The sequence below is a fragment of the Ambystoma mexicanum genome, chromosome 5q (assembly GCF_040938575.1).
Source record: "Ambystoma mexicanum isolate Mex_15411 chromosome 5q, UKY_AmexF1_1, whole genome shotgun sequence".
NCBI lineage: Eukaryota > Metazoa > Chordata > Amphibia > Caudata > Ambystomatidae > Ambystoma > Ambystoma mexicanum.
In genome coordinates, this window is record NC_090933.1 from 502,823,873 (window position 1) to 502,847,709 (window position 23,837).

At 50.0% G+C, this 23,837-nt stretch overlaps 1 protein-coding gene across 2 annotated transcripts in view; it reads left to right on the forward strand.

Annotated features, from left to right (window-relative positions):
* The window catches only part of LOC138498601 (E3 ubiquitin-protein ligase RNF138-like), a 182,602-nt gene that overhangs the window by 62,970 nt on the left and 95,795 nt on the right, over positions 1–23,837 (forward strand). Inside the window, exons 1-4 of one of the 2 annotated variants that reach the window (XM_069622334.1) lie at positions 3,156–3,310; positions 3,764–3,916; positions 8,124–8,286; positions 9,112–9,227. In XM_069622334.1, the coding sequence (XP_069478435.1) occupies positions 3,807–3,916; positions 8,124–8,286; positions 9,112–9,227 (389 nt within the window). In that variant the 5' untranslated portion in view covers positions 3,156–3,310; positions 3,764–3,806. Of the gene's footprint in view, positions 1–3,155; positions 3,311–3,763; positions 3,917–8,123; positions 8,287–9,111; positions 9,228–23,837 lie in introns of those variants that run through there. The other variant, XM_069622333.1, reaches the window with a different exon arrangement.

Here is a 23,837-nt window from a genome sequence, read left to right on the forward strand (position 1 = left end):
TACGTAGCTTTAAAGCACTTGTCATATCATTTAGAAAATTATACATGTACACATTTCTTACAATAAAATAATTGAGTATTTGCATGTTTATTTTAAAACCTCACAACTAATTGGGGTTCAACATGTCACTTTCTATTTTGTAAATGTGTATACAGATTATGTTCTAGTGAACATGTCTTGGATATATTTTGCACAAACGGGAACATTCTAAGCAGTGTACTATTTTAATTTAGATGGCCTCTTTTACCCAAGTACCACAAAGGAAAGCTTCACAGTTAGTGATATGATGCATGTGTAGCTGTTAAAACTGTTTTAAACTATGTACTCATTATTATGAACTATTCTAAAATGCGATTATCACATTTGTAGAAATGCAAGGATGGTCTAAATGTTGTCAAATATGTGGTGATCTTATGTCCGATGCCATCACAGCACAGCCACAAAGACGTTCATCAATCACAAACTGAGTTTGTCTTGTTTAAACAATGCCATAGTTATGTATAAACATCTGCAGGCTTTGAGAACTCGCAATGCGCAGTGAGATAAATGTATTGCCCTTGAATCACACACTTGATTATGCAGCGTGCTACAAGCCCCTTGTTTTATGGCCGTCTCTTGGTGAACTATTGTGAATTGCACGACCCAAGCTAACTGCACAGAAAAGGGACAAATATGAAAACCTGCAAGAATAACATGTGCCCTGGGTAATTTTGCCACATAGCAAAAAATCAAAAGCTGGGACCCATGAATATACGCACAGTAAGTAAACAGATCTTAAAGTGAAATATATGAATTTAGTTAATTTCACCTTCCCCTTGGACTAAAATGCCCAAGACAAAATAACACTGGACTTTAAAAAAAGTAATTAACACCAGAAAAATAACCTCAGCGGAAATGTTGCAATAAATATGCTGGCAAAGTATAAAAGGTGCGCTCCTTTTAAACCCAGCAATTTCTTGTGAAATATTCCTATGTAAATAAAATCTCAATACGAAACAAGTGCTTGTGGTCTTGAGGGTAAGCTTCTGCACTGGCAAATTAACGACCGGAGTAAAATCCTGGTCGCCGAATACTTGAGCAAGCTTGCCAACCTCAAAAAAGCCCAAGGGGTTGTCTGCCCTTTTCAGTTACGCTCTTCCCCAACTGGTGTCCTTTACTTGTGCCCTGGAAAGCAGCCACAATCAGGGGAGAATAACCGCACCAGTGTCCAGGATTACAAACTCTCTTGCCACATTGTGCGCAAATACTCATGGCTTACATGCCCTCTCATTTCACCAATACTCTGCATTAGAAAGTTAACTTGAAAAGTACACCTACCACATTGCCACTCATATATATAATCCTTATCAAACCGTTAGGCCGAAAGGGTACTATTGTGCCATGATTACCCCGTGCCCCCATCTTGTCTAGGAGACTACAAATATCAGCATGCAATTCAGTGAAAGGCAAGTGCGACGACAGCATGTTTTTAAAAGAAATGCAGATGCTTTGTGTTCTTACTATTGTGAGATTGAAAACTTGGAAAACACGGCATCTGGGACTGTGGACTGTCTCCCATCCATGCACTAGCCCGGACTGACCCTGCTTAACTTCAAAGCAAAGGTGGGGCCTGCCACCTCAGGCCACGTTGCTCTAAGTGGTCTTTTAAAACTTTTGCTCATTTATCAGGCAAGCGGGGTCAGTCCCAGTTACTGCATGGATGGGAGTGCTGGATGCTGATGTCATGGCCAGTGCTTTTAATAGTGTTTATTTTATTTATTTTTTTAAATATAGCTTTGGGTACAGAACCTCAGGCAGCTGTAGATTTTATGCATGAACTACTGATAGCTGCGAGTATCGGGTTAACAGCTGAAATGCTTTCTTGCCCACAGTGCCCCATCTGTGCCAGTCCCACCCCCACTTCTCAGATGGCCTCCTCCACTGCCCTCACGCCCCCCTCACAACACACGCTGTTTCTGTGACGCAGTTTGCTTGGAGATTTCCGCTATTGTGGCAATAAGCCCCGAGACAGCGGGCCAATACCGCTCCAGGTAATGCCCCCGCAGCCCCTAGTTACAGGCTTGAGCGTAGCGAGGGCCTTAACGAGCCCCAGGGCATTACCGTGGGCTTTATTGGCCCACTGTTGAGGGGCTTATAGCCATTAGGACCCCATCCAGTTAGACCGGGGTACTAATAGCTTTTTTTTTTCTGTTCTGAAACGCTACTGCATTTCGGAACAGAAAAAAAGTCAAATAAAATGGCTGCCGGGAAAGGGAAAACTACTACGTTTTCCCTTTCCATGGCGGCCATCGGTAGCGGACGAGCTGGGAACAGTTTTCACAGCGCGTTCGCTACCGTGAAAAGAAAAGAATGTAGTGGGGTTGGGAGGGCGGGAGGGGATAGTTTTCAGGGTAGAGGGTTGGAGGAAAAACCTCCAGCCATGGGGAGGCTCGGAGCGGGGATTGCCCCGTTTTGAGCCTCCTCATTGGCTAAGGGGCCACCACGCCCCCTGCCGGGAACAAAAGGCACACACGCACATACATGTGTGCAAGGGATTCCCGGCCTGGTAGTTCCCTGGCAAGGGCCAATAGGAATGCTTGTTGCATTCTGTTTTTCCCTCGGTGGGTACTAATGGCGGATGTAGCCCAGGTTACAGAAATGCTTTTTGTTGCTAACTCTCCCTAGACCCCCACCTCCAGACTGATGCATGTTTTGCAAACCAAGATGGTGGCTATTTAATTTCTAAAAAGAAAATGGGTATGGCAATTTACCAGAGATATAGCTATCTATGGGGCACCCCCTTCTCCATCAAATAGTTAAAAAAACGACTGCACGGAATGACCCCAAAAAGGGCTTTTATCTAGTGTGTGTGTGTGTGTGTATGTATATATATATATATATATATATATATATATATATATATATATATATATATATATATATATATATATATATATATATTCTTCCTGCCAAAGTTGTTTTCAGACCTGGTCCAAATCCATTCAGTAGTTTGGGCTGTGCAGTCATCCGCAACTTTATTTTTTTGTCCTCTTAATAACTTCAAATCTTTATGAAACTTCTGGAGTGCCATACACATCCTTAATTTAACTTCAAAATGTCAGCCAAATATATCAAAATACATCTCAAAAGTTATTAACCATAGATTTTTTTTTCAGGTTCCAATGGGAGTCTGACTCACCTTTACTATAGGGCGGCGGTCGCAGCCTTATGGATTATTTTAAAAAAAGGATTAGCATTAGTTTCGTGCTGCGCATTGATTGTATTTTTTTGAGACTGCGGTGCTGAGCGCTCCTCAACTGTTGTGCTACAGGTGAATAAGTATGTCTTAATTGGATATCTGGTTCTGTGCGGTAATGGGAGGTTTGGTCGCAGTAGATTAAGAGGGGAAAATGTTTTCTTTTTACTGCAAGTTTGTTGGGGGGGTGTTATGGGAATAATAAATGTAGGAGTGATTTGGGAGCTGCCGGGGGGCGGCAGGCTCCTCCCGCATACGTGTGGTAAAATGTACTTGAAGAAAAAATTAATTCTCCCTCTGAAATAAATGTGAAGAAATCACACAGCATTCTGAGCACTCAGCACCCGCCCAGGATTGTTCTTCGGTTTCTTTATCGTTGCCAAGAGAATGGGTTATGGTATGTAACTATGCACTGCTTTTATTGTCATAAACATAGTTCCAATATCCCTTTTTGTCTGCATTTTCTTTAATTTGCCAGTGCTCTTAATTTTTGTACGCCTCAAAATAACGTGACTTTTCCCATTGCAGTTAGCATCCGTGGCCTCCACTCCCTTGACTTTATTCAAACGAAATGGCCGCCTCTAGAGGATCAACAGATTGTCCTCCAGATGAAGATTTTTACTGTCCGATTTGTCAGGAAGTGTTTCAGACCCCTGTGAAAACGTTGTCATGTGATCATATGTAAGTAAACTGAGCTGCCCTGCCATGTTTCCTCCAGTGCAGCCTGTTGCTGTCACTTGACACCTAATAACATTAGAATGGTTTAGTCCACTGCTCTTGCAAAATCTCTATCGGGGTCCAGTTGTCGAGCACCAAAACCAGTAAATTGTCTAGAGGTTTTGAATGTAATTGAAGGTTTTATATTTTGTTTTTAACTTTTTTGTGTTTTGTATATGGAATGGGAGTTTTATATGAATGCGTGTATTTTTTAATCTTTTAAAATATGAATTTATTTTCTCCACGTTTTTGTGTTACTACTTGGCAAGAGGTGGGACCTTTTTTTTTGTTGTTTACAATTCCTCCCGCACAGTAGAAAGATGACTGTCCTATTGCCCGTATTTGATAGCCATACGTGTAGACTGACATGTATGTAGACTGGTAATTTTAAGTTTTCCTCACTCGGTAAGTATTGGGGGGTGGTTGGGTGGTGTACTGCTTTTCAGAGGAAGGATCGGTGCTTGTTGCATTTGCGCATTCATTCAGAGCAAACGGCTCACATTATGGAAGGTCTTGGAATCTTAGCAGTTTTCTGTACGTAGGTTGTGAATGCTGCTACTGCCCCAGCCATTGGGGTGAAAGCCATTCACACTGCAGGGTTTATCCGGGGGTGTGAATATTTTTTTTCTTCCTCCTCTGTAGATTGGCTGCACTTATTGCACCACACCAATCTCCTGAGGGGGAAAAATAAAAAAAGATGGCCAAACCCAAAGGGAAGTCCCTTTTCCACTTCTAGGGTGACGCTGAGCGGGAGGTGTGCCGGAGCGCCCTGCTCCGGTGCAGCAGGTAAGTGGGGAGGGAGGTCAGGGTTGGGGAAGGGGGGTATGGTTGGTTTGGGGCGTGAGTGGTTGGGAAGGCAACAGGGAGATACTCCCTGTTGCCTCCCCACATTCAAAACAAAAACTAATGCTGCGGGTAAGGGTGTCTGGTGGCTGGACACAGCGGGCGGAGAATGCAGATTCTCGCCCGCTGTTCCAGCCACCTGATTGGCTGAGCACCCTTCCATGGGTACGAATGAAGGTTCAATTGGCCTTTTTAATTTAGGATTGTTTTATCCGCAGCGCTTGGCAGCGCAGGCTTACAAAATGGCTGCCTGTAAGGTGACAGCAGAAAGGGCAAGTAGAAGGAATGGCAGACTAGCGCCTTCCTTACACATTGTGGTGTCTCATTAAGCACAGCCTATTGGCAATCAATGACTGGCTTTGTTGCGTCTGATGGGCCAGTACTGCATCTCTTGCGTCTACAAACCTTTTCTTAATTACCTGTACTCTCCATTTGGGGATGCACAATGTTGGTGAGTAAGTAATTTCCAAAGTTCAATCTGGTTATTTCATAATGGAATGATTCAAAGGATGGTCTGATGCAGCTTTGTCAACTAATGCCAAGCCACAACATGGCAGCAGTGATGGTGTTCTAAATGAACTTGGGAAGTCTGCACAGGTTTAGCTTACATGCCTGTTGCAGAGGTTTATCGAAGAGCTTGTTGATGGTGCCGCACAATGGCAACTAGTGGAGGCCTCTCAATAGAGGGGTGGAGGGTGATCTGCAGCCTTTTGTTCTCAAGTAGCTGCTAGTAAGACCAGCCTACAATGACCTGACTCTGTCCAGGTTTGTCTATCCATGTGCTCAGTTTTGGTTTATGACCTACGTAATGTTTGGCTTGAGGATCTGGAACTTTTAAAGCTCCCTGCAAGAACCACACGGCCTTGGGTGTCCATGCTGAGGTTGTGATCCAGGTAGTTTTGAAAGATGATGCGGTCGAGGTTGAGTGGAATTTTAGGTGGCTGAATCCCAGCAGCAAAACTGGTTTTGTTCCTTCAATGTCCTCCTCGCACATCCATTTCTATAAACTATGTTCCACGCCTAAGAGACCTGCTGAAACAAAGGCAGGTTGGGTGTCCTTGTTGTTCAGTTCAAGAGGAAGATGATGCAAGATCGGAGTATCCCCTTGTTAAGAAATGCACGCAACTTCAAGAAGTAACACTCTGGCCTTTGAATGGGTGGTGTTTTTATAATCCACCCTGCATGCCTTGAACTCTTTGTTCTGGGAAGGGTGTTGGGTTAATAAGGCCATCGGATGCCAGTTCACATGCTGCACAGTGCATAGAACATTGGCATGTGATGCTCCTGTATTGATGCTCCCGAATATGGGCAACCCACCATCTGCTACTTGGCATACATATTCAGGGCCCTCTGCCCCGTCCCAATGTTTCTACCCAGTAGGCAACTCTTGAGTCATTGATACCGCTGCTGTAGGGGAAAGGAGCGGTCATGCCATCTGTCGATTGCTCTTGCTGCCAGGTAACTGCAAGAGGGGTAGCTGTCTGGGCACTCTGTGACACCTTTATGTGGTCTAGAGAAACGTGGACATGGAGGCCTGCAAGTTGATAAGTCTCCCACCCAGGACTGGAAGACTTTTGAAAATGAATGGCTGCCATAGCGTGTTGCTTGGAAAAGCGGCAGAGGTGGTAGTGTAGGGCACTGTCGAAGTAACCCGTGGTGTAACATTTTTATAAAATGCAAAACTGCTTGGGATCTCCAACATCTCAGACCCCTTCTACAGCCCTTGTACCGATTTTCATATCCTACCTGTCTGTAATGAAAGCCTTCTCTAAGCCCTAAGCGCACTGTGCACTGCAAGTGTTGCTAATTGACTCCATTTAGTAGACCGCCAGGTAACATTGCTCAGTTGTGGAAAGTAACTCTGCTGTGTAATCTTCACAGCATAGGGCTCTGTGGTAGGGAATTGCATTTTGAGTTCTGGGGACAAGATCTTGCAGAGTAGATTGGAAACGCTGGAGAAATCGGGCAGGAAATGCCAAGAAGTATGCATGGACACCTTAACCAGAGCGCAGCAGTGGAAATTTGCTCTCAAATTTCCGTACTCAAATTTGGTTTGTGCAATGGCTGTCTACTATGGTCCTTTGAGACTTCCAAACATTTTCCCCAAACAGCCAGGTCACTCAGAGGATCTGTCATAGACATACTTGGTGGCGTATTAGCCTGTCCCAGAACATGACAGTTTTGGAGATACCACTGCTGTTCACAACATGAGAACATGAGCTCCATGGATTGTTTTCTCTGAACCTACTGACTTGGTGCATAACTGAATAGTGCCACATCTGAATAACCTTGACTCAGTTGGCAAGAGAAAGCAACGCTGACCAAGGGAGCCTCCTTTCAAGTGGGCGTCATGGCTCTTTCCTGCAGGCCTGAGCTTTATGCCCATGTCAACAAACTCTACTGTGTTCTCCCAGATTTGTTCTTGGAGTTAACAAAATATCCAGTAGCCAGGTTTGGGGTGACCTCCATCGTCCTCAGTATTCAGAGTTTCACAGACTTTGCATAGAAGCAAAGTTTCAGTTCACAACATTGCCTAGTGTAAAGTGCAATACTAAAGAGTGATGAATGGGAATGTTTAGATTCAATTAAGACCACTCTTGTTGCTTTGGGCAACCATTCAACCCATTGTTTTTCGATTGCTGCGCCATTACAGAAGAGTGAGTAACTGTATGTTAACCAAGCCTGAACCTCTCGGTCGCCTCGCTAATATATGGTACCACAACAAACCTCACACCTGTTTTGGCCCTATTGGGGGTCTGTAGTTTGGGACTACGCCCAGCAATCTCTGGGCTCACATCAGGGCATACTCTCCCCTTGAGGTGTAAGAGCCTATGGAGAAATCTACCAATGTATCTGCTAAAAACTCTCTTCTGCACACAAAGTAAATTGGCAGAGGAGTCTGGTAAGCCGCCGGTGTGTAAGGCACACCACCTATACGTTATCCAAACTCTAGAAAGCGGAGTTTGTATTTCAATCAGACATTGTATGGTGTTGCAGAGCTCATTGTGATGCTTAAGTCTAGATTGGTTCAGTCTAGTGACCGCACTTATGTGGGCAATTCAATCGGGCCTGCAGTCCACCTGTGTATAGGTGATTAGCCAATGTATTAGGCTATGGAAGCTGGGAGCAGCATGAGTACAGTACCTTCATGGCACATTGTGACAATTTAATTTGCTTATTCTTTATGCGCGTATTCTTGTGATGGGCCTACAGCCTGTATTTTGTATTGGTGGGAGAACCTATTTAATGTGTTGCTTATTTTAGTTGAAGAGCCCGTGTCAGAATGTCCTTGTTGATTTATTAAAGTCAAATTCATGTGTGCTTAAAGGTTTTGCAGAAAATGTTTCCAGACTGCCCTGAAATCTGCAGCCGTCTGCCCTCTGTGCCGTGGAAAAGTATCCAAGCGGGAGATCTCGATGCCCCAGAGAGCCACTGGCATGGACGAAAATATGAGGAAGTGTTACGGCAGCTGCAAATGCTGTGGAGAGAAGGTAGTTGCAGTAAATCTGAAAACCTAAAGAGAAGGGCATTGCATTTTAACATGGATAACTGCATGTTTATTTGAAGTATTCTTGATGCGATCTAATAATGCCATTGGTCTTGGGCTTCTCAAGCTACTTTTTGGTATGACATTGTGTTGCTATGTTGGTGATTGACTGCTGCCATTGGTCCTAAAAAGGGAACCGGGTTCAGAATAAGAATTGTAGTGGTGGTCCCAGAGCTACCTGGATGACCTTCCATGTCGCACATGACCTGAAGGGAAATCCAGGAGGTTGGCAATTACTAACTGCACGACCTCGGAAGCTGACTACTGTCCTCACTAAGGAATCTGTTGCCAGCCATGATCTGCTATTTCTGAATGGTGCGATGTCCCGTGGGCAACATGCTCAATTTTGTAACGAGGCAATGGCAGGCAACATGGGCTTGATCCCCCAGTTTGGTGCTTTGGAGCCGGGGAGTCGAGTGCAATAAAGCCAATAACGGCAGGCAGTGGGATGGCAGCATGCAAGTGCAGTAGAATTGCAGATTGTGTACTGTAGCATACTGACAGTCATGCAGATGGCACTGCATCTCCTGTTGGTGCCCTGATTGGGTCTTCCTCTATGCTCTTCAGCATTAGAGGGGAACCTGGCCTTTAGAGTGGATTCTGAATTCTCCCCATTCTAGTGTCCGGCAAAGGCTGCAGCCAGTTTTTCTTTAGCTCTTTCGGTTCAAGCTGTGGTATGGTTGTTTTTGAATTTTTAAACCGTAAGAAAATAAATATCCTACTTATTAGATTTTGGGACTTAGCTTTATTTTTATTTTTTATTTGGCAGGTGAAATATTACCGCATGAGACACCACTACACAATGTGTTGGAAATACCAGCAAGAGTTTGGTTCGACTAGTAAAGACTTGCGAGCCGGTGCAGACAAATGTTCATCAACCCAAAGGCAAGGACCATCATTTATTAATGATTTTAAATGCTCATTTCTATTATCAATTACACATGACTTTATAATGTTCATTTCCCCCATTCCCTGTACATTTTGAAAACCAATGTACAGATTATCTCGCCTGAAGCGTCTTCCATGACTCCCACCCTATAGCTGCTCTTGTTTCGTTTTTTTATTTTTTTGTCCTCGCTATCTCACTTACCATTTGCATGCAATAGTAATTTCACATTTCCAATTTTTTTTAGCCTTTTTGTTTTATTTTGACAACTTGTAATTGTACATTTGCAGTAGTGGGTGGTACCAGCTCTTGCCAGTCTCATCCCATCCCTTTCAGCGTGCCAAACAAATGGCTGCCAATGGATCGGGTTGTTCAAGTGCTTATGGAATGTGTGCTTGCTGTGGCAATTTTTCAATGGAATTGCATGTGAATCGGCAGTTACAAGATGTGTCTGGTTAAGGAGAGGCTGTCAATGAAGCCACAGTTTCTTGGCATCCATGACCGGGGAGTGGCGTGGGGGGGGGGGGGGGCCGGGGGTGGCACATGCTGGTCAGCCAGGTGAAGGGGGAGGGGGGAGGGTCCCAGTGCCCAGAAAGATCACTTGGGTATTTGAGGCATTCGTGCAGAGATGATTCAGACTTTCAGTGTTGAAGGGATGCTCGGAATGGGCAGATGTTGACAGAATGCAAAATACGTGCCTTCTATATACACCTGAAACGGGGGTTTGAAAGCCCCCAGTTGACTGCCAGGGGTTTCATGTAGCAGTTAAACAAGGACACCAGTGGCGAAGGGATTTGAGTTATGTTGCTGATCTTACCATGGGCAACTGTCCTATAGAAGGGAAGCGATCCAATTTAGGGTTGAACCTTCTAGGTCTCTGACAAAATGCTGCCTCTGCAGAATAATTTTCTGGTTGACGATGTTGAAGGCTGTATGAATCGACAAGGACCGGATTGGCGGGCAGTTATCTAGCATTGCAAGGAATATTTGACGTATAATAAAGCAGTCTGTGTGCAATCCCCTCTATTGGTTGGCTGCAGCAAGTGTTTGGATTCACTGATGTGAATGATTTTTGTGCGTGAATAAAATCATGTCATTATACAGTTGCTAATGATGCTGCCTCTTGTTTGCTTACTTTACTCTCCATATATAAGCCCCATATTTGTATGCACTGTAGTCTGTTTTGTGTGTATTAGTAGAAATATGTAGTAAGTGATGCATTATTAGCTACTTAGTAAATGTTTCACAGTGCGCAAAAGTCTGATACATTCACCGTTTTATTATTTAACTTTGGAAAATTACAAATATTGCACCTCTGTGGTGTATGCAGCAGCCAATACCTACATCTCTGTACGAGTAGGTTCCTGTACTAGAAAGAACACTGCAATGGAATCACCCGATAATCCCTGATACTTTTTTGCCAACATTACATTCACTACATCTTGTATGAAAAGTAAATGCACATGTGATGTTCTCAGTTATGTCATCAATGATATTTGTGATGTCATCTTTAATGTCCTGGGTGTTAGTCTTAGCAGTGTACAGTGGTGGCGCGAGTTATGGTTGCTTAGTTTACCATAACTGGCGAAATTCTGTTTTTTTTTTATTTTTAGTTGTAACCAGAACGTCCCTTAAGTTTTTTCATTGAATATATAACATGGCCTGCGGTAGCGGCCATGTAGTCATGGTTAAGTTGCTAAACCCATAGGAAGAACACTTTTTGGGTGGCTTATAACTTTGCAAGGTTTGGTGAGGATTCATCTAGGGGAGCACAGTATATGGCACACTCTGAATTGTTTGCAAAGTTTGGTGAGGTTTGGTGAAGGGGGGGCAAAGTTATAGGGGGGGGTCCCAAAAATGTTTTTCCCCATAGACCTAATGGGGGAGGCGGGGGGAATGTCGCGCCTACTGCCCAAAACTTCTAGCCTCTAAAACAAAGTCCAACGCATCATGTTGGGGGCCACGCTCTGCTTTACAGTCTAATACCCCCGTCCTTCCATGTTAGTTTTTGAACGAGACCACAGCGATTTAATGAATGTTCAACAGTGGTACTTGGTCTATGAAATTGAGGGCATAATATATAGCAATATTTGTGTCCAAAGTGTCACCTTAAAACTCTGCCATTTACAACCTTCTAGAATCATTTTTAACACTTCTATGCACTTTTGTAACTATGTCAACTAGTTTTGCATACATAGACGACTACGAACATCTGACTGCATTGGGACCTTCCGGGCAGTACCACATGACCATACGCTGGCGAGTGGCATGATGGCGTGTCCGAGAATCCTTCTGCACTTCACAATAAGATCCGTGCTTCGCGGCCAGTTTGGAACTGCAATTACTACTGATCTAGGAACTAAAATTTCCATTGCACAGCTCCAACACCTATTCCTACTCATTATCCATTAGCAATCTAGTACACAGTACATCCTTTTACCGGAACTGCAATTTATCTTAAAATGGCATCAGCTAATAACATCCCTCCTCCCCAACAGCCACCAAGGAGCATGTGAAACACTGCCCCTACCTTAGAAATAACACATGCACAACATTTTCCCCTGTCCCACCTACCCCTCCATATTAGTGTTTGGTGCCTCTTCCCTCATTTCCTTCCCCACCTTTCGTTCTTAGCTTTCCTGCCAAAATAAAATACAACCAAAAATAACAAAAGAAATGTTCCTTTCGGAACCCACCTGTCAGTTAAAAAATAGAACTAAAAAAAAACATATAGACTCTATGTACTTTACTAAGAAATATACTCTAAGATTTTCCAACATTTCAATTTGCATTTTGTTATGCTAATGGGAATATTGTAGCGTTCATCCTCTGTTCTAGGGACTGGAATGGCGGATACCGGCCCAGCAGCCCAAGTAATCGGCCCAAGCGAAGCAAGGGTGGATAACAGGTCTCTGGACGATTATCCCCCCAAACCCCACAATTCCAGCCCCTGTAATGGGGATGAAGACCTTTAGCACCCTTGGTTCCCAAAGCAGTAATCCGGGGTGCTAAAATATTTTTCTTCCTACACGGTGTAGGAAGTAAAATCCTTTTCCAAGATGGCCACCATGGAAAGGGAAGGCGGGGTTCCATACAGGGCCCTATTTTGCTTTCCAAGGCAGCTTGCAGAAGGCAAAAGGGGAACTCTGACCATATTACCACAAGCACATTTTTCTTCCTTTTCAAAAGTCTCCCAATTTGGAATAACTTTACCACAAAGCCAGTCCCAGGTGGACGTGGCCACTTTAACCCCATATTTTGTCCCTCGTGGTCATGGCCAGTAGCCAGATTGTCCGGATCATGACCTTATTCCGTAACCCGCACAATCTGGCCACTGCCCATGGCCACAGGCTACACATCAGTCACCAAAGGCATATCACTATTTTTTGTAACTACATTATGGGCACATTTGAAAAACAATGCTTTCAGGTCCTTCTCAATGCTCCTTACACAAGTTTTCTGTAAATCCACCCATGTTTTATTTTTTCAAGTGTCAAATGTATGCACATACAATCGTTATATAACCTAGCCCCCACTTGACAAAATCCATTCAGACTTTACGAAAACATTTATAGCTAGATCTATAATCTTTTTGCAAACCTTTGTGTAGATTTATCAAATGGCACCACATTTATAAGCCTTCACAATATTTTGAGACCCCCCTCTAATTTTGCCCCATCTTGACAGAATCCCACCAAACTTTGCAAACACATTCGGGACCAGGTCAGGAATATAATTGCATTAAGTGGCGCCAAATTTATAAGCCATCCAAGAACTGCTTTTCACCAACCCTGTAATGCAGAGGTGCCCGCAAACTGCATTGGACTGTTCGTGAACATCAGAGCCATTCGCTGACTTTCGCAGCGAAAAAAACTTTTTTTTTTTCTTGCAGCCATATTCCATCCCATCCTCATCACCCCTCACCTCCCCAGAGATTATTTCATAAGTTTGAAAATTGCAATGTTTTGTTTTTCTAATGTTTTGTAGCGCGATGTCCGGGGACACCGGCTGCTGTCCGCAATTCCAAGATGGCAGGCGCATCGAAACAATTTAAAGCACCTCCCGCTTCAACCCAGCCAATCAGCGAACACGTCACATGTCCGGACTTGACGCAAGCCGATTAGCCAATCAGGTTTCCTGTACGCGGAGCAAACGGGGAATTGTCTGCGGAGCGGGCATAGATAGCACAAATGTTTTGAGACCTACATTTTGGTCGTTTAAAAAAAAAACCTACTGGATGGATTTTCACCAAACTTACAAAAGCGCACTTTCGGGACCAAGCTGCTGCTCCTACTACTGCAAATTTGGTGACAATCCATCCAGCGGTTTGGGCTGTAGGCACGACAGAATTTTATTTCGCCTTTCAGTCTATGGGGAAAAATAAAATTTTGGGACCCCCTATATCTTTGCCCCCCACCCCACCAAACTTTGCAACAATTCAGAGTGGGCCATATATTTTTTTCGCAAAGTTTGGTCTATCTATCTTATCTATCTATCTATCTATCTTCACCAAACTTTGCAAAAGTATATGGCCCACTCTGAACTTTTTTGCAATGTTTGAGGATTCGTCCAGGGGGGGAAAGTTATAGGGGGGTTCCCAAAACTTTTTTTTTCCCCCCATAGACTGAATGGGAATTTATTTGCTCTCGCCTACAGTCCAAACCGCTGGATGGATTTTCACCAAATTTGGACCAGGAGCAGCGGCTTGGTCCCAAAAGCATGCTTTTGCAAATTTGGTGAAAGCCGTCCAGTAGTTCATTTTTTTTTTTTTAAATGACCAAAAGTAGGTAATGTGATATCTGTGTTCGCTTCGCGGACAGGACGGGGATTGGGCAAGCGGGTTGCGTGATGTCCGCGGACATCTGACATGCTCTCATTGGATGCGGTGAAGCGTGCAGTGCGTCGTGGCTTCAGACGCCCGCCATCTTTCTTTCTCGCATGAGAGGCTTTAGGCTTTGTCAGGTCAGCAGGAGTGGGATCTGCTGCCAGTACAGTAAGTCCCCCACCCCCCGCTCATGCCTGTGTCTGTCTCCTGTTCCCCCCCACCCCCTGCTCATGCTTCGTGTCTCCCCTGTTCCTCCAGCCCCCGCTCACGCCATCGGCACACGGTGGCCAGCGGAGGTCTGAGGAGCGGGATCTGCCGCCTGCACACAAACTCAATGTCTGTTTTTGTCTGTCTCCCCGCTCATGCCCTGTCTCTCCCCTTCCCCCCCACTCATTCCCTGGGTGTCTCTCCCTTTCCCCCCACCCCCAACTCATGCCCCGTGTCTCTCCCCTTCACCCCGCTCATGCCCCATGTCTCCCTTCCCCCACCCCCACTCATGCCCCGTGTATCCCTTCTTCCACCCCACCCCCGCTCATGCCCCGTCTCTCCCGTCTTCCCCCACCCCTTGCTCATGCCCCGTCTCTCCCGTCTTCCCCCACCCCTTGCTCATGCCCCGTGTCTCCCCTTCCCCCACCCCGCTCATGCCCCGTGTCTCCCCTTCCCCCACCCCGCTCATGCCCCGTGTGTCTCTCCCCTTCCCCCACCCCGCTCATGCCCCGTGTGTCTCTCCCCTTCCCCTCCACCCCCCGCTCATGCCCCGTGTGTCTCTCCCCTTCCCCTCCACCCCCTGCTCATGCCCCGTCTCTCCCTTCTTCCCCCACCCCCTGCTCATGCCCAGTCTCTCCCCTTCCCCCGCTCATGCCCTGTGTCTCTCCCCTTCCCCTCCCCCTGCTCATGCCCCGTGTCTCTCCCCTCCCCCTGCTCATGCCCCGTGTCTCTCCCCTCCCCCTGCTCATGCCCCGTGTCTCTCCCCTCCCCCTGCTCATGCCCTGTCTCTCCCCTCCCCCACCCCCTGCTCATGCCCCGTGTCTCTCCCCTCCCCCTGCTCATGCCCTGTGTCTCTCCCTTCCCCCACCCCCCGCTCATGCCCCGTGTCTCCCTTCCCCCACCCCCCGCTCATGCCCCGTGGCTCTCCCCTTCCCCCACCCACCGCTCATGCACTGTCTCCCCTGTTCTCCCACCCCCGCTGATACTGTGTTCCTCCCGTTCCCCCCACCCCCGCTCATGCCCCATGTGCCCTGTTCCCCCCAACCCCCACTCATGCCCTATTCCCCCCCCGCCCACCACTCATGCCCCGTGTCTCCCTTGTGTTCCCCCCAACCCCACGCTCATGCCCTGTGTCTGTCCTGTTGGAACAGGGCAGACACGGGGCATGAGCGGGGGTGGGGCCTCCCACCCCCGCTCATGCCCCGTGTCTCCCTTCTCCCCCCCCACCCCTGCTCATGCCCCGGGTCTCCCTTCTCCCCCATCCCTGCTCATGCTCCCTGTCTCCATCCTTCCCACTCCCCGCTCATGCTCAGTCTCTCCTGTTCCTCCAGCCCCGCTCACGCCATCGGCACACGGTGGCCAGCGGAGGGCCGAGGAGCAGGATCTGCCACCTGCACACACTCATGTCCATGTTTTTGTCTCTCCCCTGCCCCCACCCCACTCGTGACCCGTTTCTCTCCCTTTCCCCCCACCCTGCTCATGCCCTGTCTCCCTCCTTTCCAACCCCACCCCCGCTCATGCCCCGGGTGCCCTGTTTCCCCCACCCCCTCATGCCCCGGGTGCCCTGTTTCCCCCACCCCCTCATGCCCCGGGTGCCCTGTTTCCCCCACCCCCTCATGCCCCGGGTGCCCTGTTTCCCCCACCCCCTCATGCCCCGGGTGCCCTGTTTCCCCCCACCCCCTCATGCCCCGGGTGCCCTGTTTCCCCCACCCCCTCATGCCCCGGGTGCCCCGTTTCCCCACCCCCCACTCATGCCCCGTGTTTCCCTTCTACCCCCCACCCCCCTGTTCATGCCCGTGTCATCTTTCCCCCCACTCATGCCCCGGGTCTCCCTCCTGTACCCCCACCCCCCGCTCTTGCCCCATGTCTCCTTCTCCCCCACCCCCCACTCTTGCCCCGTGTGCCCTGTTTCCCCCACCCCCTCATGCCCCGTGTGCCCTGTTTCCCCCACCCCCTCATGCCCCGTGTGCCCTGTTTCCCCCACCCCCTCATGCCCCGTGTGCCCTGTTTCCCCCACCCCCTCATGCCCCGTGTGCCCTGTTTCCCCCACCCCCTCATGCCCCGTGTGCCCTGTTCCCCCACCCCCTCATGCCCCGTGTGCCCTGTTTCCCCCACCCCCTCATGCCCCGTGTGCCCTGTTTCCCCCACCCCCTCATGCCCCGTGTGCCCTGTTTCCCCCACCCCCTCATGCCCCGTGTGCCCTGTTTCCCCCACCCCCTCATGCCCCGTGTGCCCTGTTTCCCCCACCCCCTCATGCCCCGTGTGCCCTGTTTCCCCCCACCCCCTCATGCCCCGTGTGCCCTGTTTCCCCCACCCCCTCATGCCCCGTGTGCCCTGTTTCCCCCACCCCCCTCATGCCCCGTGTGCCCTGTTTCCCCCACCCCCTCATGCCCCGTGTGCCCTGTTTCCCCCACCCCCTCATGCCCCGTGTGCCCTGTTTCCCCCACCCCCTCATGCCCCGTGTGCCCTGTTTCCCCCACCCCCTCATGCCCCGTGTGCCCTGTTTCCCCCACCCCCTCATGCCCCGTGTGCCCTGTTTCCCCCACCCCCTCATGCCCCGTGTGCCCGGTTTCCCCCACCCCCTCATGCCCCGTGTGCCCGGTTTCCCCCACCCCCTCATGCCCCGTGTGCCCGGTTTCCCCCACCCCCTCATGCCCCGTGTGCCCGGTTTCCCCCACCCCCTCATGCCCCGTGTGCCCGGTTTCCCCCACCCCCTCATGCCCCGTGTGCCCGGTTTCCCCCACCCCCTCATGCCCCGTGTGCCCGGTTTCCCCCACCCCCTCATGCCCCGTGTGCCCGGTTTCCCCCACCCCCTCATGCCCCGTGTGCCCGGTTTCCCCCACCCCCTCATGCCCCGTGTGCCCGGTTTCCCCCACCCCCTCATGCCCCGTGTGCCCGGTTTCCCCCACCCCCTCATGCCCCGTGTGCCCGGTTTCCCCCACCCCCTCATGCCCCGTGTGCCCGGTTTCCCCCACCCCCTCATGCCCCGTGTGCCCGGTTTCCCCCACCCCCTCATGCCCCGTGTGCCCGGTTTCCCCCACCCCCTCATGCCCCGTGTGCCCGGTTTCCCCCACCCCCTCATGCCCCGTGTGCCCGGTTTCCCCCACCCCCTCATGCCCCGTGTGCCCGGTTTCCCCCACCCCCTCATGCCCCGTGTGCCCGGTTTCCCCCACCCCCTCATGCCCCGTGTGCCCGGTTTCCCCCACCCCCTCATGCCCCGTGTGCCCGGTTTCCCCCACCCCCTCATGCCCCGTGTGCCCGGTTTCCCCCACCCCCTCATGCCCCGTGTGCCCGGTTTCCCCCACCCCCTCATGCCCCGTGTGCCCGGTTTCCCCCACCCCCTCATGCCCCGTGTGCCCTGTTTCCCCCACCCCCTCATGCCCCGTGTGCCCTGTTTCCCCCACCCCCTCATGCCCCGTGTGCCCTGTTTCCCCCACCCCCTCATGCCCCGTGTGCCCTGTTTCCCCCACCCCCTCATGCCCCGTGTGCCCTGTTTCCCCCACCCCCTCATGCCCCGTGTGCCCTGTTTCCCCCACCCCCTCATGCCCCGTGTGCCCTGTTTCCCCCACCCCCTCATGCCCCGTGTGCCCTGTTTCCCCCACCCCCTCGTGCCCCGTGTGCCCTGTTTCCCCACCCCCTCGTGCCCCGTGTGCCCTGTTTCCCCACCCCCTCGTGCCCCGTGTGCCCTGTTTCCCCACCCCCTCGTGCCCCGTGTGCCCTGTTTCCCCCACCCCCTCGTGCCCCGTGTGCCCTGTTTCCCCCACCCCCTCGTGCCCCGTGTGCCCTGTTTCCCCCACCCCCTCGTGCCCCGTGTGCCCTGTTTCCCCCACCCCCTCGTGCCCCGTGTGCCCTGTTTCCCCCACCCCCTCGTGCCCCGTGTGCCCTGTTTCCCCCACCCCCTCGTGCCCCGTGTGCCCTGTTTCCCCCACCCCCTCGTGCCCCGTGTGCCCTGTTTCCCCCACCCCCTCGTGCCCCGTGTGCCCTGTTTCCCCCACCCCCTCGTGCCCCGTGTGCCCTGTTTCCCCCACCCCCTCGTGCCCCGTGTGCCCTGTTTCCCCCACCCCCTCGTGCCCCGTGTGCCCTGTTTCCCCCACCCCCTCGTGCCCCGTGTGCCCTGTTTCCCCCACCCCCTCGTGCCCCGTGTGCCCTGTTTCCCCCACCCCCTCGTGCCCCGTGTGCCCTGTTTCCCCCACCCCCTCGTGCCCCGTGTGCCCTGTTTCCCCCACCCCCTCGTGCCCCGTGTGCCCTGTTTCCCCCACCCCCTCGTGCCCCGTGTGCCCTGTTTCCCCCACCCCCTCGTGCCCCGTGTGCCCTGTTTCCCCCACCCCCTCGTGCCCCGTGTGCCCTGTTTCCCCCACCCCCTCGTGCCCCGTGTGCCCTGTTTCCCCCACCCCCTCGTGCCCCGTGTGCCCTGTTTCCCCCACCCCCTCGTGCCCCGTGTGCCCTGTTTCCCCCACCCCCTCGTGCCCCGTGTGCCCTGTTTCCCCCACCCCCTCGTGCCCCGTGTGCCCTGTTTCCCCCACCCCCTCGTGCCCCGTGTGCCCTGTTTCCCCCACCCCCTCGTGCCCCGTGTGCCCTGTTTCCCCCACCCCCTCGTGCCCCGTGTGCCCTGTTTCCCCCACCCCCTCGTGCCCCGTGTGCCCTGTTTCCCCCACCCCCTCGTGCCCCGTGTGCCCTGTTTCCCCCACCCCCTCGTGCCCCGTGTGCCCTGTTTCCCCCACCCCCTCGTGCCCCGTGTGCCCTGTTTCCCCCACCCCCTCGTGCCCCGTGTGCCCTGTTTCCCCCACCCCCTCGTGCCCCGTGTGCCCTGTTTCCCCCACCCCCTCGTGCCCCGTGTGCCCTGTTTCCCCCACCCCCTCGTGCCCCGTGTGCCCTGTTTCCCCCACCCCCTCGTGCCCCGTGTGCCCTGTTTCCCCCACCCCCTCGTGCCCCGTGTGCCCTGTTTCCCCCACCCCCTCGTGCCCCGTGTGCCCTGTTTCCCCCACCCCCTCGTGCCCCGTGTGCCCTGTTTCCCCCACCCCCTCGTGCCCCGTGTGCCCTTCTCCCCCACCCCCGCTCTTGCCCCGTGTCTCCCTTCTCCCCCACCCCCGCTCTTGCCCCGTGTCTCCCTTCTCCCCCACCCCCGCTCTTGCCCCGTGTCTCCCTTCTCCCCCACCCCCGCTCTTGCCCCGTGTCTCCCTTCTCCCCCACCCCCGCTCTTGCCCCGTGTCTCCCTTCTCCCCCACCCCCGCTCTTGCCCCGTGTCTCCCTTCTCCCCCACCCCCGCTCTTGCCCCGTGTCTCCCTTCTTTCCACCCCCACCCTCGCTCTTGCCCCGTGTCTTCCTTTTTCCCCCTCGCTCATGCCCAGTGTCTCCCTTCTTTCCCCCTAACCCCCCGCTCATGCCCCGTGTCAGCACTGTTGAAACAGGGCAGACACGGCATGAGCGGGGGTGGGGGCCCCACCTTGCCCTACCCCCTGCTCATGCTCCGTGTTGGTCTTCCTCCTTTTTCCCCGCTCATGCCCCGTGTCTCCCTTCTTTCCCCCAACCCCTGCTCATGCCTCGTGTCTCCCTTCTTTCCACCCCCGTTCATGTCCCGTCTCCCTCCTTTCCCCCAGCCCCCACTCATGCCCCATGTCTCTCTCCTGGTCTTCCAGACCCCCCCCCACCCATGCCCTGTTGTGTTCTCTTTATACACCTCGCCTTCCCTTTCGATGGTGTTCATCTTGGTAAAAGATTTTCCTTCCTAGACCGGGACGCCTGCCTGCGGCGTCCCGGTTTGGGAAGCAAAATCTTTTTTTTTACCACCCGGGTTCCCACTTTAAGAACCTAGGATGCTAGTGGTCTTCCTCCATTGAAAAGGACGTTATGGTTACGTTGCACTAATAAACAATGAAATTCAGTAAAAAAAAGTGTCTTTATGGTTGTTGCGCTACTAAAAACCTATGAATTTCAGTGAAAAAACTTTGTTAAAGGGACGTTATGGTTCCAAGTAAAACCGAAAAACGCTTGAAAGTCACCAGTTATGGTAAGCTAAGCAACCATAACTCACGCCACCACCGTGCACTGCTAAGACTAACACCCAGGACATCAAAAAATGTCATTGATACCACTGATGACATCACATGTCTGGCTCACTTTTTTTTCTTTTGCTGACATATCTAGGCCACCTGTTTTTCTTCAGTAACAGTCAAACTAAAAATTGTATTTTATTTGACGTATCGTACAAGTAGATTCTTATAGTAATTCCCTTAGAGTCCAGTCACATCATATGAAACATACATGGGGGAAGACGCAAGCTTTTAAGACAGCAATCCTTTTTGTGCATAAAGATAATCAATATTTATCAGCACTTTCTGATAGTTCTGTTTTTTTTTCCTGTACTTTCCCTGTATATGGTCATATTTGTATACATTGTACTCGCACTACTTTCCTTAGGGTCCAATCACATCAAGTGATACATATACATAGGGTAAATGGCAGCTTCGAAACAGAGCAATCATTTATTTGCATGAAAATAATCAGTTAGGTTATGAATTGTTTGTGCTACTACTTGTGCTTTTTTGCTAACTTCACTTTCTGTGTATATACCCATATTGGTATGTGTTGTTTTGTCTATATTAATGCAATTATGTAATACATGGGTTTTATTAGCTACTTATTACATATTTCACAGTACACATCTATTAAAACAATTATTTCATTATTCAACATATTAACATTACGAATATTATACCTTCGTCTTGTACGCTGCACACAATGCTACGTTTCTGCATTAGTAGCTTAGTATACTAGATAGAACCCCATAATAGAATGCTATTTATATCAATGCATCGTTCAATGCACTAATTCGGGTATGATATTTATTGCAATGATCCTTGACACTTTTTTCGCAACATAATAATCCCTTGTACACATGAAAAGTACATACACATGTGATGTCGTCAGTGATGTCATCAGTGACTTTCGTGATGTCATCTTTGATGTCGTGGATTAGTCTTAGCAGTACACGGTGGTGGCGCGAGTTATGGTTGCTTAGCTTACCATAACTGGTGACTTTCAAGGGTTTTTCGGTTTTACTTGGAACCATAACGTCCCTTTTAACAGTTTTCACATGGTACAATTTTCTCAATCGCGCATTAAAAAGACCATGAATTGAGACCGTTGCCATTAGATCTTGTCTCTTATGTGTAGTATGGAAGGCTACTTCAACCAGGATTTCCTATGTATTTATTCACCAATTGGTTTGAGGCCTTTCAGGCATCAAGACCTTGTTCTGGAATATAAGACTGTGGGAGCACCTAGAGGCTGATGGCCTTGCTAGGGGAGATTGTTAATTTGACGTGTTCAATCTATTTTATGATCTTAATCATGAGAAATCTCATGATCCTTGAGTCGACTGGTTTCGATGACATGCCATCTTCTTCAGGACCTTATTGCTGCTTTCATGGGCATCGCTCCATAGATGGTCTGCAGTTGCGGATCAGGCAGTACCTCCGTCCTTAGAGAGACACAAGGGTGGTGAAGAACTGGGAGTTATTTCCAGCTGTGTAACACTTTCACTGTAGTTCAATTAGTACTGTGCAGTTGCGCACTTGTTTACTTGGTAGTGTCCAATTTGTAGGATGTGCTTGGTGTCCTATAGCAGACACCGAAGTGAAGGTAAAGGGAGTGGGGGGCGGGGGGTGTTTGAGTGGTGGAAGTCCCAAATGGCCTGGTGCTGTGGGCCACCTCTCAGGTGTCTAGTAGGTCGTCGGACACACATGTGAGTGACGCCACCTACCAGATCTCGGGTGTCTCATTTATCTGGGAGAAGGTTCTTCAATAAATGAGTCGAGCATGCTTCTCTGCTCAATACATATCCCTTATTCTGAGGAAAGGGGATCTATTCAGTATGTTGTGTACATAAGACAGGGCATCGATGCAGAGGCGCTGGACACCTAGTCCGCTTACCTGCGAGTACGTAATGCTGCACAGCAGTCACTGCTTCAGTAGTATGCCAGGGGTGTTTTGCTGGTCATTTGTCTCCCTTGCACTGGGGAGAAACAGGAATCTTATGAACGCTTGTCTACTGTGAAATCGGCATAGCATAGGTTCTCAGGCACTGACCGTATCGTCGTAGAGACGTGTATTGGTAATCAGTTGCCGCTTGCTGTGGAAACTTGTTGCCGGCTGAATGTTGGCAAAGGAAAACCTTTCCGTATGTCATGAGGGGGCGTTGTTGAACATGAGGCTGCTCAGATGCTGTGGAAAAGGGCAGACCTCTTGCAGCTGTTTCGCTCTTTGTTCTTTGCAGAGTGTACACAGAATCTAAACGCTCAGGCGTCTTCCTCAGCTTGCAATACTCTGCTCCCAAAGCCCGCTGTTGTATCACAAATAGTCACAACTGATGGTGACAATTTATTGACCGTGCAGCATCTCAGATGTAATCAGGGCTGGGTCCATGTAGTTGCGCTAGAGCAACAAATTGTTTCATCATGCCAGCGCTCATGATCGACCCTATAGATGGTATTCCATCGTCGGTATGTGAGATCTGGTCATTGTGGGCTCCTAAGGGATGGTGTCGCCGCTGTTGGGCTTGGCTAATTGTAGGTCCCTCATGTATGTCATCACATCATGTGACCTCAAGAGCTAGGGGACATAGTGAGGTAATGTTTCCAGCTCGTGCCACTGCACAGCTTCATTAAAACCCCTATAGTATGCGTCTGGCCTGACTATCCAGTGCTCTCTCTGGAGTAATAGATTGTGAAAATTGCATCCGCCCCACCCCTTGTCTGCCTGTACCCTTCTGCCACAAAGTGAGATACTAGTGGTGCTGTCATTTTCTTTGTTCTAAGGCAGGATTTGTATTCGATCATCTTTTTTTCTCACTGACAGTCGTCATCCCGACATTTCAAATTGCAGGGACAGATAAGGTAAATACTCGAACTATTAGTTTGTAAAAGTCTTCTGTACTTGCCAGACCAGTGCCATTTCAAATAATTATTCGTTTTTCTTCCAGCACTGACAGAAGATTGAATAACACATGGTCTCATTCCTAGCTGGCAGTGACTTTTGCATACTGTGGACAAAATCTCCATATAAATGGAGGAACAAGTGGACTATAATTGGCTTTTCCTTTAAGATGCTCCATGTGCATCATATGTAAGGGTGCTGAAGTAAGAGTCTGGCACAGAGGTGGTAAAAACCAATCTGCCCTATTCCTAAAGCGGTGTGGGGGTGTCCCAACCAAAACAAAGACTAGTGATTCTGTTAGGAAGTCCAAAAAAGTGTCCATCGTCCTGTGTCCAAACCGATTTGCGTCACTTACACACTAAATCAACCAAGGAAAATGGAAGACCTGGATCCAGAAGATGCCTCTCCTGTTCTGGACGCCAACTTAAATGCTCAGTTATTAATGTTTACATCATGACGACAACACACAATTCCCAAGTAACGTGTTTAACAATGGGCCCTTGCCCCTTTACTGCTTCCTCTTTTTTTTTTTTGTATGGGGCCCAGAGCCCTCTGGGACGCCTCGGGTGGGGGGGGGGCGGGTCTTCCCAATTTGTTCTACATATTTTTCTTTTCAAGTGGGGCCCTGGCACTTTAAACTTTC